The 18,308-nt window shown below is 42.4% G+C and overlaps 1 protein-coding gene across 1 annotated transcript in view; it reads right to left on the reverse strand.

Annotated features, from left to right (window-relative positions):
- The window catches only part of GRIA3 (glutamate ionotropic receptor AMPA type subunit 3), a 430,530-nt gene that overhangs the window by 38,381 nt on the left and 373,841 nt on the right, over window positions 1-18,308 (reverse strand). Inside the window, exon 12 of the mRNA XM_033945127.1 lies at window positions 14,527-14,725. Within this exon, the coding sequence (XP_033801018.1) occupies window positions 14,527-14,725 (199 nt within the window). The remainder of the gene's footprint in view (window positions 1-14,526; window positions 14,726-18,308) is intronic.

The raw sequence follows: 18,308 nt of genomic DNA on the forward strand, positions 1-18,308 counted from the left end.
TGAGAGCAACATTCCAGAGCTAACATTGTGATATCATAATGCCTCATACCACAGTGCCTCAGAGCCAACCTCATCAGTGATGTTATAATGGTTTGATTGTCCTATACTTGGCACACATAAGAGCATAAGAACAGCCACACTGGGTCAGACCAATGGTCCATCCAGCCCAGTAGCCCGTTCTCATGGTGGCCAATCCAGGTCCCTAGTACCTGGCCAAAACCCAAGGAGTAGCAACATTCCATGCTACCAATCCAGGGCAAGCAGAGGCTTCCCTCATGTCTTAATAACAGACTATGGACATTTCCTCCAAGAAATAGTCCAAACCTTTCTTGAAACCAGCTACACTATCACAACCTCTGGCAATGTGTTCCAGAGTTTAACTATTCTCTGAGTGAAAAAACATTTCCTCCTATTGGTTTTAAAAGTATTTCCCTATAACTTCATCGAGTGTCCCCTAGTCTTTGTAATTTTTGAAGGAGTGAAAAATCGATCCACTTGTGCCCGTTCTACTCTACTCAGGATTTTGTAGACTTCAAACCTATCTCCCCTCTGCCGTCTCTTTCCCAAGCTAAAGAGCCCTAACCGTTTTAGTCTTTCCTCATACAAGAGGAGTTCCATCCCCTTTATCATCTTGGTACCTGGAACACAGCACCCAGCTTTTCAAAATAATCGGGGGTGCTAAACCCAATGGAGATTGCCCCTCCCTGGATAACACTCACAAAGCTGGCTCCTGTGACCCAGAGAACTTCTTCCTTCTCTAGTTAGATATCTAGGTAGTGGTGCTGAATATTGGCAGCACCTGTATGACTTTCAGCGGCTGCTTTCTGCACCGATGTCTGGATATGGCCTGGCAAGGAGAATATGTGTGGTTCAAACGTTGGCTTCCCTGGTTCTCAGTCTGCTGCTTCTCCACTGCTTACCCAAGGGCAACTGGTATTTCCCCAAAGGTCTACTGGAGTTTAGGAAATACATTGGCAAACTCATTGGACCCTATGATTCATATCTGCTCTCATAGTTCCTACTGGGATCATATTCAGTGGCTTATATTTGAACAACTAATCATATCAATTTTAATTTGTAAAGTATGAATATACGTATTCGGTTCATGCGTTCTGAGATTGTTACATATCTACTGTTGTAAAGCAATGTAAAATCATTTCTCTTAAGATGGCATTATATTTTTATTTATTTAAAAATTGTATATTCCGCATATCCTGCTAAATGAAAAATAACAAATTACAGCCTTCTCATACAACACATATTTCAATAAAACCACAAAACAACATAATACAATGAATATCTAACAATACGACCAACAATTAGCAAACACCAACAAAACATCTCCATTGCTTCTACTTGACTGAGATTTGACTGCTGGACCATTACTCACTGCTACTGGCTGTAAAAGCGCACATAAATAAAAATGTTTTCAGCTTTTTTCTAAATTGTAAAACCAATGATTCTTGCCTAAGATCCATAGAAAGTCTGTTCCAACAAATAGGACCCTGAACGGAAAACATCATTTTCCAGTGACTCAGAAGTTTAACCACTGACAGGGAGGGCACACCAAGAGAAAGGTATTGAAATCAGTAACAACTGAATATATACAGAAAGGAGAGAAATATAAAAAAAAAACCAGCTATAGAATCATCTCCAAATCTCTGGTGGATCAAGCTTAAACAACTACATCTTCAACAGAGAAAAATGATCTCACAAAACAAAGATTCCCATCATAGGGCTTACCAATGTCTGTTTTTACCATTTCCTCTGTGAGAAATTCCCTAACCCCTATTTGTCCATTTTGATTAGATTGTAAGCTCTATTGAGCAGGGATTGTCTCTTACATGTTTAATGTTCAACGCTGCATATGTCTGGCAGTGCTATAGAACAGTAGCAAGAAGAGGCACTGGAGACGTCACAACCAACATGGAAACTGAAGACCAGCCTGTTAATAGGCCTTCAATAACTGACCTCACGACACTCAATATGCTGGTATAAGTAATATATATTTTTATTAATAATCAATAACAGCTTACAAGAATAAATCTTTCAGCATATAGAGTAACAGAGCATAGGTTACTCAAGCCAGCTCGAAGACCTGGAATCTGTCCTGAAGAAGTTATCAGAAGACTGTCCTTTATACATTTTTTGACAGCCTGAGACCACGTTGGTAGATATTACATTTCTAATTTCTGTTGGTTACTTACAATCATCATTTCACTTATCAGTTTATTAATTGGTCAACATTTTTACTTTTCTGAGTCATATTGTACGTGACCCTATTTACTAAAAATGCTACCTATTTCCCTATGTCATTTTAATATCAAGGTCATCAATTTTTCCGAGTAAGGCCTGCCCATTCCAGGACTTATCTTGCATAGTAGTCAATTTTATATTCTTGGTCAAGATATTTGATAATCCTCTTATGTCCGCTTCCTTGTTTTTATAATACTTCAGCAGATGTTATGCTAGTTTCTATGTGAAAGGATAAGTTTCGCTTGACTTGCTTATCTCAGCAGAAACAGATCGTGAGAGAGAGCAGACAGTTTGTTCTGGGTGTTTTTCAGGCCTATAAAATGTATTGTCATATTTCTATTATGCTGGGGATTTCAGGGGATCTGTCTTCATCTCCAGTTTCATAGAGGTCTTACCTTCTTCACCTGTGCGCACCTGTACAGGTCTTTTCTTCCCCTCCTTCTTCAAAACTCAAGTCTTTATTGAAGTCAAATCATAAAAAGTGCAAAATCCCAATCATGAAACATGCGAAATCCCAACTAGGACCCAGTTTCGGAGACAACGTTGCCTTCCTCAGGGAACAATGTATATCGTATCGGCATCTCTGTTACACTGGGTCCTAGTTGGGATTTCACATGTTTCATGATTGGGATTTTGCACTTTTTATGATTTGACTTCAATAAAGACTTGAGTTTCCACGTTGGTTGTGACGTCTCCAGTGCCTCTTCTTGCTACTGTTCTATGGTATTTCGAGGCCGTGTCTCTTCTTTTTTGGTTCCTTGGCAGTGCTATAGAAATGATAAGCAGTAGTAGGTCCTGGAAAAACTCCCTCAATGGTATCAATGTCTTAGACTCTTTTTTTTTTTTTTTTAAGAGAGTTTGCATGCAAACTTGATAGTGAATCAAACACTTTTAAAATCGGCCAGGAATTGGCCAATAGTGATTGACTCCCTATCTTTAGTGAGTCTGAGCCTTAGTGAATGGAGCCTACATCTTGTCAAATTTCAGAGCCGACTGTGCTTTGCCACAGATGAAAGCCACATCTAGTGCACACTGATGTCATGGATAGTGTGACCAATTGGCTCCAAGCTGCAACTACTGTTAGTACCATGCCACGGGGACAAATTTTTCCCCGTCCACACGGGAACTCATTTTCCTGTCCCGGTGAGTTCTTTTCCTGTCCCTGCCCCATTTCTGCAGGCTGCATCCTCATCTGCACAAGCCTCAAACACTTTAAATCACAATTAGCAATATTCTAGAGCTCAGATTGTGATGTCATAATGTTTCATTCCACCAATGCCTAAGCTCTGTCCTCATCTGCACAAGCCTCAAACACTTTAAAATCATAAGTAGCAGCATTCTAGAGCTCAGATTGTGATGTCATAATGCCTCATTCCACCAACGCCTAAGCTCCGTCCTCATCTGCACAAGCCTCAAACACTTTAAAATCATAAGTATTTGAGGCTGTGCAGTTAAGGCAGAGCTTACAGGAATGGGGCAGGGATAGGAACGGTGAAAAAACTCACGGGGACGGGACGGAGAAATTGAGTTCCTGCGGGGACGGGGACAAATTTGTCATTCTCTAACTGTAAGCTACTGGCTTTTCCTCCTCTTTACTAAGGCTGGGCATTATTGAAAAGATAGGCTATTGGAGTTCTCAAGACCTTTCTGTTAAGCAACAGAGCTACAAGATGCTCTACCTGCGTAGTAAGGAAGGGGAGGTCCACCCTGGGTGCCATCTTGGTGGTGGCACACGTCCTCCTCTCTGCCCCCTTGCTCCTTCCCACTCCTTCTGCCACCGCGTGTGCGCCTTCACTTCCCTCCACCATACCTCTAGCTCTTTGGCGGCACGAGCAACTACTCCAACCTGCTGCTCGCGTCCATGTTGGATCTCCTTCTGACGTTACTTCTGGGTCCTGCACCTAGGAAGTGATGTCAGAGGGAGAGCTGACGCCAATGCGGGCAGCAAGTTGCTGATGTTGCTCATGCAAGGAAAGGTAAAGCGGTACGGGGGGAAGAGGGAAGGGAAGGGAGGTGCACATGTGGCGAGGGAGGGGGCGAGAAGATGGCATGGAGGGCACCTTTCACCCTTGTCACTGTCTACCTGCCTACAAACTGGCAGGTATCTAAGTACTACTACTATCCATTCAGTCATGGATACTCTGTAGGCCAGTCCTCGCCATGCTTCCCTGTTTTCCACGGCTTCTTTCAATTGCTTGATGTTCATTGCAGTGTCATTCTTGATGGTATTCAGCCATCTCCCCTGCTTCCTATCACCAATGACCATTTCGATTAACATCTCCTTTTCTAGTGAATTCGCCCTCATCACATGTCCAAAATAGGTCAGTTTCTATCTGGTAATGTTGCTTTCCAGGGTCAACTCTGGGTTTATATGATCAAGAACATCTTTGTTGGTGATCCTAGCTGTTCAAGGGATTTGTAGAAGTCTTCTCCAGCACCCCAGCTCAAAGGCATCAATTTTTCTTCTATCTGCTTTCATGAATGTCCATGTCTCATAGCCATATGTCATGATTGGGAACACAATGGCAGTGATTGTTTTTTGTTTGATGGTGCACTTCCATATTTGATACATGCTCACCATGGCTGCATGCCCCAGTGCTAATCGATGCTCGATCTCTCCTGTCGAACCACCACTGTGATTTATGAGGGACACAAGGGAAATGAAGATGTCAACCACTTCTATTTCTTCATTGTTGATCTTTATATGGACCTTCTTGTAGTCATGATTTTGCTCTTCTTGATGTTCAGGTAAAGTCCCATCTTCTTGTTTTCTTCTTTTAGCTTCAAGATCAACTTCTTGAGGTCCTTCTAACTCTCTGCCAGCAGGGTAGTATCATTTGCATATTCCAGATTGCTGATGGTTCTTCCACTTATTTTCACCCCAACACTTGAATCATCTAAGTCCAGCTTCCTCATGATTACTTCTGTATAGAGGCTGAAAAGAAAAGGAGAGAGGATGCATCCTTGTCTTGTATCCTTTTTGATCTTGAACCATTCTGTATTTCCATACCTGGTTCACACTGTAGCTTCTTGATCGTAGTAGAGCGATCTGATTAACCTGATCAGATGTGCTGACATTTCTACCTCACTCAGTGCTTTCCAAAGCTTGTCTAATCTAATCTAATGTTTGGTTTATATTCTGGGTCATCTCCCAGTGGAGCTCGACTCGGTTCACATATAATTAAGACTAGAGTACATAGCAGAAAACATAAGAGAAGGAAGAATTAATTAAAAACTAAAGTACATATGAAAAGCATAAGAAAAATAACTATAATATTATCATTTCGTTGAGGCTGTAGTTAAACCATTTAAAAATTGCGAGAACAAAGTTTTCAGGAATTTACGAAATAATTGCAGCTGGCCTAAAAGCCTAATTGAGTCAGGAAGTTCATTCCAGATCTCTACAAACTTGAAAACAAAAGATCGACTGAGCTTCCCAGCAGATTTAATTCCCTTAAAGGAAGGGAAGGCTAACTTATATCTTTGTGTGTTTCTCAAATGGCAAAGTCTAAGGGTATTCCAACATAAGGGGACAAAAGGATCAAATATTCCATAGAGAAGCTTGAAGATTATGCATATGTATTTAAATTGGATCCTAAAGCAAACTGGGAGCCAGTGAAGCTTTATCAACAAAGGGGAAACATGTCAAAAGCCTTGGTATAATCAATGAAGCACAGGAAGAGCTTCTTCTGGTACTCCCTCGTCTTTTCTATGATCCACCTCAAGTTTCCAATGTGATCACGGGTCCCTCTGCCCTAATGAAATCCAGCTTGAGCTTCAGGAAGTTCTCAATCAAGAACCTCTGGATGATCTTTAGAAGCACCTTGGTGGTGTGGGAGATCAGAGAGATTATTCTATACCTGGCATCGATTTTCTTCAGCAGTGGATAAAAACTGATCTTTTGCAGTCCTTTGGCCAAAGAACTGGCACTTAAGTACACTCCTACCAAATCTGATAGAAACTACCTTGTTCTCCTCACCTTCACAATCATCTCTCCTTAGTCCGTGGAAACAATTTATGCAATCTACCTGACATTTTACAATGCTTTAACCAATGATAATTGTGTGCTGAAATTTGGCATGCACTGGGCATATTCCATAATTGTGTATGCAACTTAACTGACAAATAAGCAGTTAATTAGCAAGAATTGGGCACCAACAGTCAATTATCAGAGCGAATTGGCAACAATTTGAATTTACATGTGCATCTTTGTAGTTGGCATTCTATAAATATCTACATATAAATTTTACGTATGGCTCTGAATAGGGAATGTGGCCATGGGAAGGGCATTGGGGGGGTTCTGTGCATTCCTAGAACTTGCATGCAAGGTTATAGAATAAGGCACATCCACACCTAATTTAAATGCGAGGATTGATACAAGTTTGAGTTGACGCAAATCTTTGTGCGTAAAATTGGGTGTCGATCCCAGTGCTAAATGCTGTTTTATATAATCGGTGCCCAACTTTGAGTGTCGTTTATAGAATGGTGCTTATGGCTGAATTTTTGGTACTTGGATTTGGACGCCATTTATAGAATTTGGTCCATAATGATGCTAAGGGGGGGGGATTCATTAACTGGCACTACCATGTTAGCATGTGCTAAACGCGACAGATGACCAGAGGAATATGAGTGTCTTTAGCGTTTAATATGAACTGATCGTTAGTGCCCCTTGAATTCCCCCTTTAGTGAAGGCAAATGATACACAGCAGTGTACCATTTGGACTGATTTTGTATCGACTGTGTCGCTTTTATTTGTGAAGAACTTTTAATCAAGAACATTGTTTCCACAGTTTTTCTTTGTTTTTGGCTTTTCCCCATTTTTCGTGGCAGTTTTGGGGCTTTTCGTTGTTTTGCCTCTTAGTGAAGGAACAGCTCTGCAATTTGCCAAGGAACAACTATGTATCCCACCATTTTACCAAAATCAATTTACAAAGACCAAAGGATCTTCAGATTTTGCCAATCCTATAATTATATTCCTGTGATTGGCTGAATAAGCTACCACATTACGTATATCGCCATAGTTCAGCAATCATTAACTAACTTATCTTGTTAGTTCACAACCCTCTCAAGTTCTCAGGGATTCTTCTCATTAATATGCTAATGAACTAATCCAGATGTTTTTAATGGCACATACGAGCAGATATGAAGTGACATTAATAGGCCTTGACACATTCCTATATTCACTCTGTGACTCTGAGAATGGATTCTACCTTTTTTTGTTAAGAGAACCAGACCTAATTACACTCTGGAAAATTAATATTTAACATAATAAAGCAAAACATCAAAGCAGAAAAGACCTGTCGGAGATAGCTGTAATAGCACGCCCACGCTCCTTAATCTGGAGACCAAGTTAATTATCAGCAGAGGTTCAAGTGCTCTTGGGGACATTGTGCTACACTTACCGTAATAATGACATTTTAGCAAAAGATTCTGATAACAAATTACACTACAGTAATTCTTTGATATATACTTGTCTATAAGTGAATAAGACATCATATCAAATTCATCGTGTGCCTTAAGGAAGATAAAGCCATCGCAATGACGAAGAATGAATATTCACCTTGGCCCTTTACCTCAGAGAAAGCTGGGAGGATTCCCAAATCAGAATTCTTTTCAGGGGATAAATCTGAAGAAGTGGCTTAAATTGCAGCCACAATCTTTTATTTATTTACTAGTCTTTAAGCCCGTTACATTAACGGGTGCTAGAATATATGTCTGTCTGTCTTTCTTTATTTCTGTCTCTCTCTGCCACTGTCTTTCTTTCTTTCTGTCTCTCTCCCTGCCCCTGTCTCTTTCTTCTTTTCTTTCTGTCTCCCTCCCTCCCACTCTCTGTCTTTCTTTCTATCAGTCTCTCTCCCTACCCCCTATGCAGCAGCATTTCTCTCCCCCCCTCCACTTCCCTGTGCAGTAGCCACATCAGCATCCCCTCCCCCTCCATTTCCCTGTGCAGCAGCATTTCCCTCCCACCCCACTTCCCTGTGCAGCAAAAAAACATTCTGAACCAAATTCTCCCTGCCAGGCTTTGCACCCAACCCCACAATCCTTGCCAAGCTCTGCACCCTGTCCCCCCTCCCTGCCAGACTCTGTATCCTATCCCCCCTCTGGCGGTCTAGTGGTAGGCTGGGACAGGGCATAGGGCAGGCAGGCCTAGTGGCTGACAGGCAGGAAGGCAGGTAGAGCCCTTGGGACGGCAATCTATTTAACTTGGCAGGAAAGGCGCTTTATCCATATTACAATAAAGGTGAAAGTAAAGCAGCATAATATATTTTGCAAAAGCTTACAAAAATTACATAATTACAGTTAAAATAAAATACATACAAAAGAATACCCAGATATATACAGATATATACGCCTTCAGAGTTTCTGTGATCAGCGTTTTTGGCTATCCCTAACACTGATTGCCATTCTGTTTTGTAGCATTGAAGAACTAAATAGTGCCGATACACTGCACTGTTCCTGAAGAAGCTCTATCACTTTTTGTGAGAGTGAAACGGAGATCTTCAGCCGTTTCGTTCCGTTTCCAGTTGACCGGGTTAAGAATCTATACCCGAGCTAAGTATTTGAATAATTCTATACATGCAGTAGCATAACAAATTGCATAATAAGATTGAAATAAGTGAAATAAAATAACATAATAAGAGTTTAAAGGACTGATGATAGCTCACCCGATAGTTATATGCTAAGACTTGTTCAAATGGCATACAACTGTGAGCACTTGAGATCCTAATAATCTCTTAATTCAACCATTTGGTTGGTATAATATTTAGGTTTGGACTCATACTATAGCCTACTTTTTTTTTGAGGATTTCAGTGTGTTACACAAGTTTTTGAAGTTTTTGAAATTTTTAGTATTTTAACATTTATTAAGTCACAATAGATGTCATGTACCTTTTCTTTTTATCTGACCTCCTTACACACCAGGGTGGGAAGGAGGGTGGTGGGAAATGTATTATTGTTTGTTATTCCTATTTTATTTATGTTATGGAAATTATAAATGTTTATCTACTTTTATTAGTTAAGGGGGGGGAGGGGGGAGAAAATGAGTGTTTTTTGAATTATTTGCATATTTAAAGTGCGTTTCTTGATTTGTTTATGCTTAAATTCATTGTATTGCGATATTTATATTTTAAAATGAATAAAGATTTACAAAAAAAAAAAAAAAAAAAAGCCTTTTAAATAATTACCCCCTCCTTTTTTACTAAGCTGCGGTAGAGGTTTTTACCGTGGCCTGGAGCACTAAACGCTCCGATGTTCCAAAGCTCGTAGAATTCCTACGAGTGTCAGAACAGCATCAGCGCATTTGGCACTCTGAGCCACAGCACCACAGCTTACTAAAAGTGTGTGGGGGGGGGGAGGGGAGCAAGTTAGGCACCTAGATTGGCTATGGGCACCGATCTAGGTGTCTAACTTTAGGCATCATTTACAGAATCAGGGCCTACGTGGTTTATGAGCTTCTGAAATTCTGGCACGATTTAATCAATTTGGAGCCTCGCCTGCTCGGTTAAATTGATTTAAATAAAGTACCCCTTTTGAGGCCATCCAAAAGATGGCGAACCCAAGATAGTTTTGAAAAAAAATCTTTGTGGCGCAGAATTAAGACTAAAAAAGTCCTTTCAGAGCACTTAGGGCCTTAACGCGCGGGATAGCACGTGCTCAATTGCCCTCCTTTTGAGCAGGCGGTAGATTTTTGGCTAGCGCGCGCTCGCTCAAAAGGAGGCGGTAGCGGCTAGCGCCCGGGGCAATTTAGCGCGCGCTATTCCGCGCGTTAGGGCCCTAGCGCACCTTCGTAAAAGGAGCCCTAAGTTCTATTGTATTGCTCTCACATTCATTGTCTTAAGCCATCTTAACTAGATTCCATTTCGCCCACTCTCACGAACCTTTCACTTTTCATGGCACATAACTGGCAACTCTTTACAGGTGCTTTCCCGAAATATAGCCATAATTAGTAATCGCTGACAGCTCATCTTTCCATTTCCTTAATTATATGGTTGCAGCATGTCCCTAGATAAGTAGGAGATAAATTTAATATTCATGCAGTCTTCTTAAGTTAGAATCTTACTCTGTTCTTCTGCCCTGCAATGAGAGCCTTTCCGTGTACTATCATGGCACTAATAGAAAATAATGAGTCCTTTTCAAAAAAATTCACTTTCAAGTTGTTCAGACGTATGAAAATGACTTAGAATTTCCTTCTAGGTGTGTGTGAATTGGAGGGAGGGGCAGAGGGAGGAGAAAAGCATATAAAACATTCAACTTGAATAATGTGTGCAGTTCTGGTCGCCGTATCTACAAAAAGATATTGCGGAATTAAAAAAGCTACAGAAAAGGGTGACGAAAATGATAGAAGGTTCAGGATGACTTCCCTATGAGGAAAGGCTAAAGCGACTAGGGCTCTTCAGCTTGGAGAAGAGACAGCTCAGGGGGATATGATAGAGGTCTATAAAATACTGAGTGGAGTGGAAAGGGAAGATATAAATCGCTTGTTCACCTTTGATGGAGAATCATACCTAACAGTGCCTAAGGTCATTTCCGGCCCCAAACTCGGCTAATATGCCATTAGGCACCGCTAGGCATTTCTGTAGACACTATTCCAGTGCCTACATTTTTAAACCAGATTTTAATTGGTTTTTAATTGGCACAGTTAATTAGTGCAGCAATTAAACCAATTAGAACAATTGCTAGACAGCGATAGGACGCCTACTACTGCCTAACTCCTAGGTGCCATTCGATGCGGTTGTTAACCAACCACTAGGCGTCATTTATTGAACTGTGTCTAGCAGCGCCTAACTTGACTTTGGCCCTGGGAGGTATCATAATGTTATGCGCAGGGTTTTTCCTGGCCTAATTAACCGACATCTAACAAAGACGCCTACCGATGCCTATTCTCCACGCCTAACCATGCCTATTTTTGGGTAGGTGAGAGTAGGTGCTAGTAGGCGCCATGCTGAGTTCCACGAGGAACTCATAATCTGGACTTGGAGGATGAGATGTACAATGTCTGCATCTATGAGACAAACATGGTTTTTCTTATTACATAGAGTGTATTGGACCCCAGTTCGGTTACAGAAATTAGAGAGTAACATAGTAGATGACAGCAGATAAAGACCCGAATGGTCCATCCAGTCTGCCCAACCTGATTCAATTTACATTTTTTTATTTTTTCTTCTTAGCTATTTCTGGGTAAGAATCCAAAGCTCTACCTGGTACTGTGCTTGGTTTCCTACTGCCGAAATCTCCGTTAAAACCTACTCCAGCCCATCTACACCCTTCCAGCCATTGAAGCCCTCCCCAGCCCATCCTCCCCCAAACAGCCATATACAGACACAGACCGTGCAAGTCTACCCAGTACTGGCCTTAGTTCAATCTAATATAATAAAATGATAGGCCGCGCATGCGCACTAAAAAAACGTGTTCCCTGATCCCGTCTCGTAAACACGACTGCGCATGCGCGGGTTTTACGTCACCACTTGCTCTCGGCGGCTTTCAAATTTAAAAAAAAAATTACACAGCTGCGGCGGCCTTCCTCAACCCCGCCTCTCACTGTGAATGGTACCGGCTCCTCTCTCGAACTGCACCAAGATCGAGAGAGGAGCTGCAGCGCTGGCTTTCATCTTAAAACAAAAAAAAAAAAAACCCAACTGGAGATCGCCGCTCTCACCCAGCTCCCACTGTGCAAACCCCCCCCCCAACTTGAGATCGCCGCTCTCACCCAGCTCCAACTGTGCAAACCCCCCCCAACTGGAGATCACCGCTCTCACCCGGCTCCCACTGTGCAACCCCCCCCCAACTGGAGATCGCCGCTCTCACCCGGCTCCCACTGTGCAAACCCCCCCCCCCATGGGAGGATGCGCCGCAGCAAAGTGCTGCTCAGGTACTGGAGGGGGAGAGACATATCGCTTCTGTACCGGTACAAACATCCCTCCAGCGTTGGCAGTCACTGCACGTTAAACAGGCTGCTTCGGGCTTTCTCCTGCAGTTGAGTCTCTCTGCCGCGTCACCGATGACGTCATCAATGACGCAATAGATAGACTCAACGGCAGAAGAAAGCCAAAACAGCCTGTTTAGCGTGCTGCGGTTGCCAACGCTGGAGGGAGGTTTGATCTTAAAGTCATCTTGCTGGGAGGGTCGCAGAGTCAGCGGGGGTTGGACTGGGAGGGGAGAGAAGCGTCTGCCTCGGGTGCTTCAGGCAGCAGCAGCGTTTACAATTCACTGCTGTTGCCGGCTTCAGGCCTTCCTCTCTGGCCGGTCCTGCCTACTTCCTGTTTTCATGAAGACAGGACCCGCCAAAGAGGAAGACCTGAAGCCAGCAACAGCAATGAATTGTGAATGCTGCTGCTGACCAATTAAGTAGTTAAATGAGGAAAGGGAGCAGAGGGGGAGAGAATGGCTTGGAGGGAAGGAGGAAGGTATGCCAGACCAAGGCAAAAGGAAGGAGGAGATGGAGAGAGGCCATATGGGAGAGAGAGAGATGGAAAGAGAAGAGAGGGCAGTGAATGGAAGGGGCAACATAGAGGGTGAACAGTATTCTAGCACCAGTTAATGTAACGGGCTTAAAGACTAGTATTTAATATTATTTTCTGATTCTAAATCCTCTGTGTTCATCCCACGCTTCTTTGAACTCTGCCACTCTTTTCCTCTCCACCACTTCTCTCGGGAGCACATTCCAGGCATCCACTACTCTCTCTGTAAAGTAGAATTTCCTAACATTGCCTTTGAATCTACCACCCCTCAACCTCAAATTATGTCCTCTGGTTTTACCATTTTCCTTTCTCTGGAAAAGATTTTGTTCTACGTTAATACCCTTCAAGTATTTGAACGTCTGAATCATATCTCCCTTGTCTCTCCTTTCCTCTAGGATATACATATTCAGGGCTTCCAGTCTCTCCTCATACGTCTACTGGCGCAAGCCTCCTATCATTTTCGTCACCCTCCTCTGGACCGCCTCAAGACTTCTTACGTCCTTCGCCAGATACGATCTCCAAAACTGAACACAATACTCCAAGTGGGGCCTTACCAATGACCTGTACAGGGGCATCAACACCTTCTTCCTTCTACTGATTACGCCTCTCTTTATATAGCCCTGCATCCTTCTGGCAGCAGCCACTGCCTTGTCACACTGTTTTTTCGCCTTTAGATCTTCGGACACTATCACCCCAAGGTCCCTCTCCCCGTCCGTGCATATCAGCTTCTCTCCTCCCAGCATATACGGTTCCTTCCTATTATTAATCCCCAAATGCATTACTCTGCATTTCTTTGCATTGAATTTTAGTTGCCAGGCATTAAACCATTCCTCTAACTTTTTCATATTTTCCACTCCCTCTTCGGTGTCTACTCTGTTATAAATCTTGGTATCATCTGCAAAAAGGCACACTTTTCCTTCCTAGTTCAAAGTCTAATAGATGCTGGCACTGTCATCTCAAAGCCGGGACATTGGACCATTTACTGTACTATTGTCCCTTGATACTTAAATTTTGGAGATCCATATGGGATCAGATGAACAAAATATTGGAAAATCCAGTGGCATTGACATACGATACCATCCTATTTGGTATGTTAATGAGAGCTAAAAGCCAAATATCTGCTAGGAATAACAAACTTCTCTTTATAATGACAGGGATTGCTATACAACTTATATTGAAGAATTGGGATAGGTTAAATTACACTTTTAAAATGGAATGTTTGATGGCTATACAGCAGGGAAGGTACAGGAAATTTCTGGATGTTTGGGAGCCATTGGCTAAATTTTGTAAGAAATGATAACTAACTTTATTTTACTGACCTTTAAACATACACATCCAGGATGGGAGGGAGGGGGAGGGGTTTGCACTAGAATTGATTCGGGGATTTTTTTAGGTAGTTTCTTGTGGGTATTTATTTTCTTGATTTCTAGGTGGGAGGGTGGGGGAAAATAATTGCTTATTTATATCTGTAAGTTTATTGTGCTTTTCTTGTAATATTATATGTACATGAATTATTTGCATGCATAATTGTAGTTTGAAAATTTAATAAAGATTAAAAAAAAAATTTAGTTTTTAATGGCCTGTACAATTACCAAGCCAATTAAGCAATTTTGAGTTCCATACGGATCTCAGCTAGGTGCCATCGATTCAGGTGCTGCTTATAGTATCAGGGCCTAAGAGCTCATGCGGTATTCCTGTGATAACCAGTTAGTGTAATGCAGAATTGCTTTTTAGCGCATAAAATTGGACCCTGTGGTAAAATAGCCCAACTTAACAGTAGCCCACATCGATATCTTTCCCCCATAATACTTACTCGGAAAAATTCTTTGGTGGATCCCGAGTCCAGGGTTCCGTAGGCTATTTCTGTTTGTTTGGCAAGGTCCTCAGCACTCTCTATTGGAGACACCATCCTTTCCACAGTGAGGAATGCAGCAAGATTGGCAGTATAGGAAGAGATTATGATTAACGTGAAGAACCACCAGACGCCTCCAACGATACGTCCAGAGAGTGATCTGTCATAACACAAAAGGGTCAAAGTAAGTTTTCCTTTCTGGTTATATCGTGATGGTGTAGTTTTCTTCTCAAATCCAGACACTGATGCAATAAAGAACAGGAAAGGAAAAAAAATTAGGCCACCCTATGACTTGGTGAAGGACCCTGTTTTGATTCCTGGCTCAGGTCTTCTGCTTCCCAGGCTGAAAGGAGCTAAGAATGCTATGGAGAAGCATTCACAACTTCTGGGGGGGGAACAACATCTAGAGATTCATGTAAACCATTCTGAGCTCTCCTGGGAGAACGGTACAGAAAACGGAATAAATAAGCAAATAAAATGCAAAGCCCTGTATAATGTCCTCCAGTAGCAAACAACAAACAACGGTGCTCAGTAGGTCAATATAAAGGCCCCAGATTCCCCCATAACCATTCCCAGCCCACAACTCATAAAAAAGAGATTAGGTTCAGTAAGACTGAGTGGGAGGGGAAAGCCCACAATTTTGGATTGGCAGGCCTCGGCGCTGGAGGGACCGAGCCTCCCTCTGGTTCTTTTCAGACAAAGGTACTAGGGGTAGGGGGTTTGGGGGAGCATCCGGTGACCGGAGGGAGTGGGCATCCCTTCTGCCTTTTGGGGGGGGAGGGGGGCAGGGGAGCAGTGCTATAGAAATGATAAGTAGTAGTTGCCCCTCACTATCTCTCTTCACTTATCTCCCCTTATGTCCCCCCCACCGTGAGCTCCACTCAGCTGGTAAGACCCTCCTATCAGTGCCTTTCTCTTCAACTGCCGACTCCAGACTCCGTCCCATCTGCCTTGCTGCGCCATATGCTTGGAACAAGCTGCTCGAATCCCTACGGCGGGCTTCGTCTCTGGCAGTGTTCAAGGCCCAGTTAAAAACCCACCTCTATGATAGTGCTTTCAACTCCTAACTCCTCTCACCTTGGGTTCTGCATCCCTAACCCTATATGTCATGTCTATCTGTCCAAGTTAGATTGTAAGCTCTTCCGAGCAGGGACCGTCTATAAACGTCAAAATGTACAGCGCTGCGTATGCCTTGCAGCGCTATATAAATGACTAGCTGATTATCCGGCTTTGCCCAGATATTTATTTATCCCAGTCATCTGTCATTTTTGATAATTTTTACATGTCACCCCCTTCCCTCCCCCACAGTGTTTTTTTTTCCAGATAATAAGCCATATGTTTACCAAGTTTGGTTGAAATCTCTCCATGCGCTTCAGAGTTATGCTGAAACATCATCTCAGTGAGGCTGAAAACTATGGGGTAGATCAGGGGTGAGCAACTCCAGTCCTCGAGGGCCAGAATCCAGTCGGGTTTTCAGGATTTCCCCAATGAATATGCACGAGATCTATTTGCATGCACCATTTTCAATGCATATTCATTGGGGAAATCCTGAAAACCTGACTGGATTCTGGCCCTCGAGGACCGGAGTTGCCCACCCCTGGGGTAGACACTAATATCTGTCATTTTTTAAATCATTTTTACATGTCACCCCCTTCCCACTCCCACAGTATATTTTCCCAGACAGTAAGTGATATGTATACCAAGTTTGGTTGAAATCTCTCCACGCGTTTCAGAATTATGTTGGAACATATACTGTTAAATGACTGTGTGACATCATTCCCTTAACTTCACACAATCGGTGAAAGCAGCTCCATCTATAAATATAAAATCGGATGTATCTGTGTGCTTGGCCCCCTTTACACCCCCACAGTATTTTCCCCCAGATAGTAAGTCATATGTATGCCAAGTTTGGTTGAAATTAGAGAATGACACGGTGACAAAATTCATCACCGTTCCCGTCCCCGCGGATAACCGCGGGAAACTATCTTCATGTCATTCTTTAAGTAGAGAGGAAAGAATATAATTGGGCACAACCACTGACCCGCAAGCTTTGCTTTGAAGAATGCTGGTGTAGAAAGACTGAGGTTGAAACAGACACTACAGAATGACAGTCTCTGGTATCCAGAGCAGATATTGTGATGTCATAATGCCTCATTCCACCAGTGCCTAAGAACCAATCACATCAGTGATGTCACAATGGCTTCATTATCCTTGGCTCACATAAGAATCAGAGTATGAATGGGCACAGCCACTGACCCGCAAGCTTTGCTTTGAAGAATGCTGGTGTAGAAGGACCGAGGTTGAAATAGACACTAGAAAATGACATGGGATTATTTCCCGCGGTTATCCGCGGGGACGGGAACGGTGATGAATTTTGTCACCGTGTCATTCTCTAGTTGAAATCTTTCCATGTGTTCACACACAGATACATCCGATTTTATATATATATAGATTTGAAGTAGTAGTAAATCCTGGTGAGATGCACAGTGCCTTCAACATTATTGAAAGACTCATGATACTCAGATTTCATAGATCTCTTGTGGCAGCTTTTAACAAATATGTTCTACGTTGACAGCTTGCATTTCAGTATTATTACCTCTAGATAAAATGCCAGCACGGCTGCTGTTATGGCAGGTTCCAGTAGCAGTTGACATTTGTATAGTGTGGCCTTATGAACTCTAAAATTTGCAGGATTTATCTGGGTACTCCAGGCTTTTGATTTTCAAAAACTTTATTCAATGTACATTTCACACCAAAACTTAATTGTAATTAATAGGAATTTTTATTTTTATTTTTTGAAATATTTTTATTAGCAATTGCAAAGGGACATACAACCAGAAGTGGAGAAAACAGAGATAGGCATAACAACCAGAGCGAGCAACGAGTGAAAAAACATGACACCAGATGAGGCATAATACAGAAATCCGTCGGTTAGACGCCCTACACAATTGACATTTTTAAGTAGCAGAATACCCCCCCAAGCAAACACACACAAACTCCAAACACGCAGCCTCAAGTCACAACAATCATGCAGAAAACACCCCACAGACATAGAAACATTGAAACATAGAAATAGATGGCAGATAAGGGCCACGGCCCATCTAGTCTGCCCACCCTAATGACCCTCCCCTACCTTTGCCTAGTGAATAGATCCCACGTGTCGATCCCATTTGGCCTTAAAATCAGGCACGCTGCTGGCCTCAATCACCTGAAGTGGAAGACTATTCCAACAATCAACCACCCTTTCAGTGAAAAAGAATTTCCTGGTGTCACCTCGTAGTTTCCCACCTCTGATTTTCCACGGATGCCCTCTTGTTACTGTGGGTCCCTTGAAAAAGAAGATATCTTCTTCCGCTTTGATGCGGCCCGTAAGATACTTGAACGTCTCGATCATGTCCCCCCTCTCTCTGCGCTCCTCGAGCGAGTATAGCTGCAGTTTGTCTAACCGTTCTTCGTACGGGAGATCTTTGAGTCCCGAGACCATACCCCCCATACAACCAAACATAGAGCTGATTTAGAGAAACTCAGACTTTTCAAACTAACTTCAGGCCAGTTTAAGAAAATCTGGGTTAACTGTTCTAGGCTTCATTGAAATTAACAAATTCAAAGAGAAAGAAGGAAGAAATAGCCAAAGCTATTTATGTATCTATTCTTTTTAAAATGGTGGCTAGATTTTACCTAATGTTTTAGACAATTATTTATTTAGGTCCGAATTATATAAATTGTGCCCGTATTGGTGGCCG

The sequence above is a fragment of the Geotrypetes seraphini genome, chromosome 5 (genome assembly GCF_902459505.1).
Source record: "Geotrypetes seraphini chromosome 5, aGeoSer1.1, whole genome shotgun sequence".
Classification (NCBI taxonomy): domain Eukaryota; kingdom Metazoa; phylum Chordata; class Amphibia; order Gymnophiona; family Dermophiidae; genus Geotrypetes; species Geotrypetes seraphini.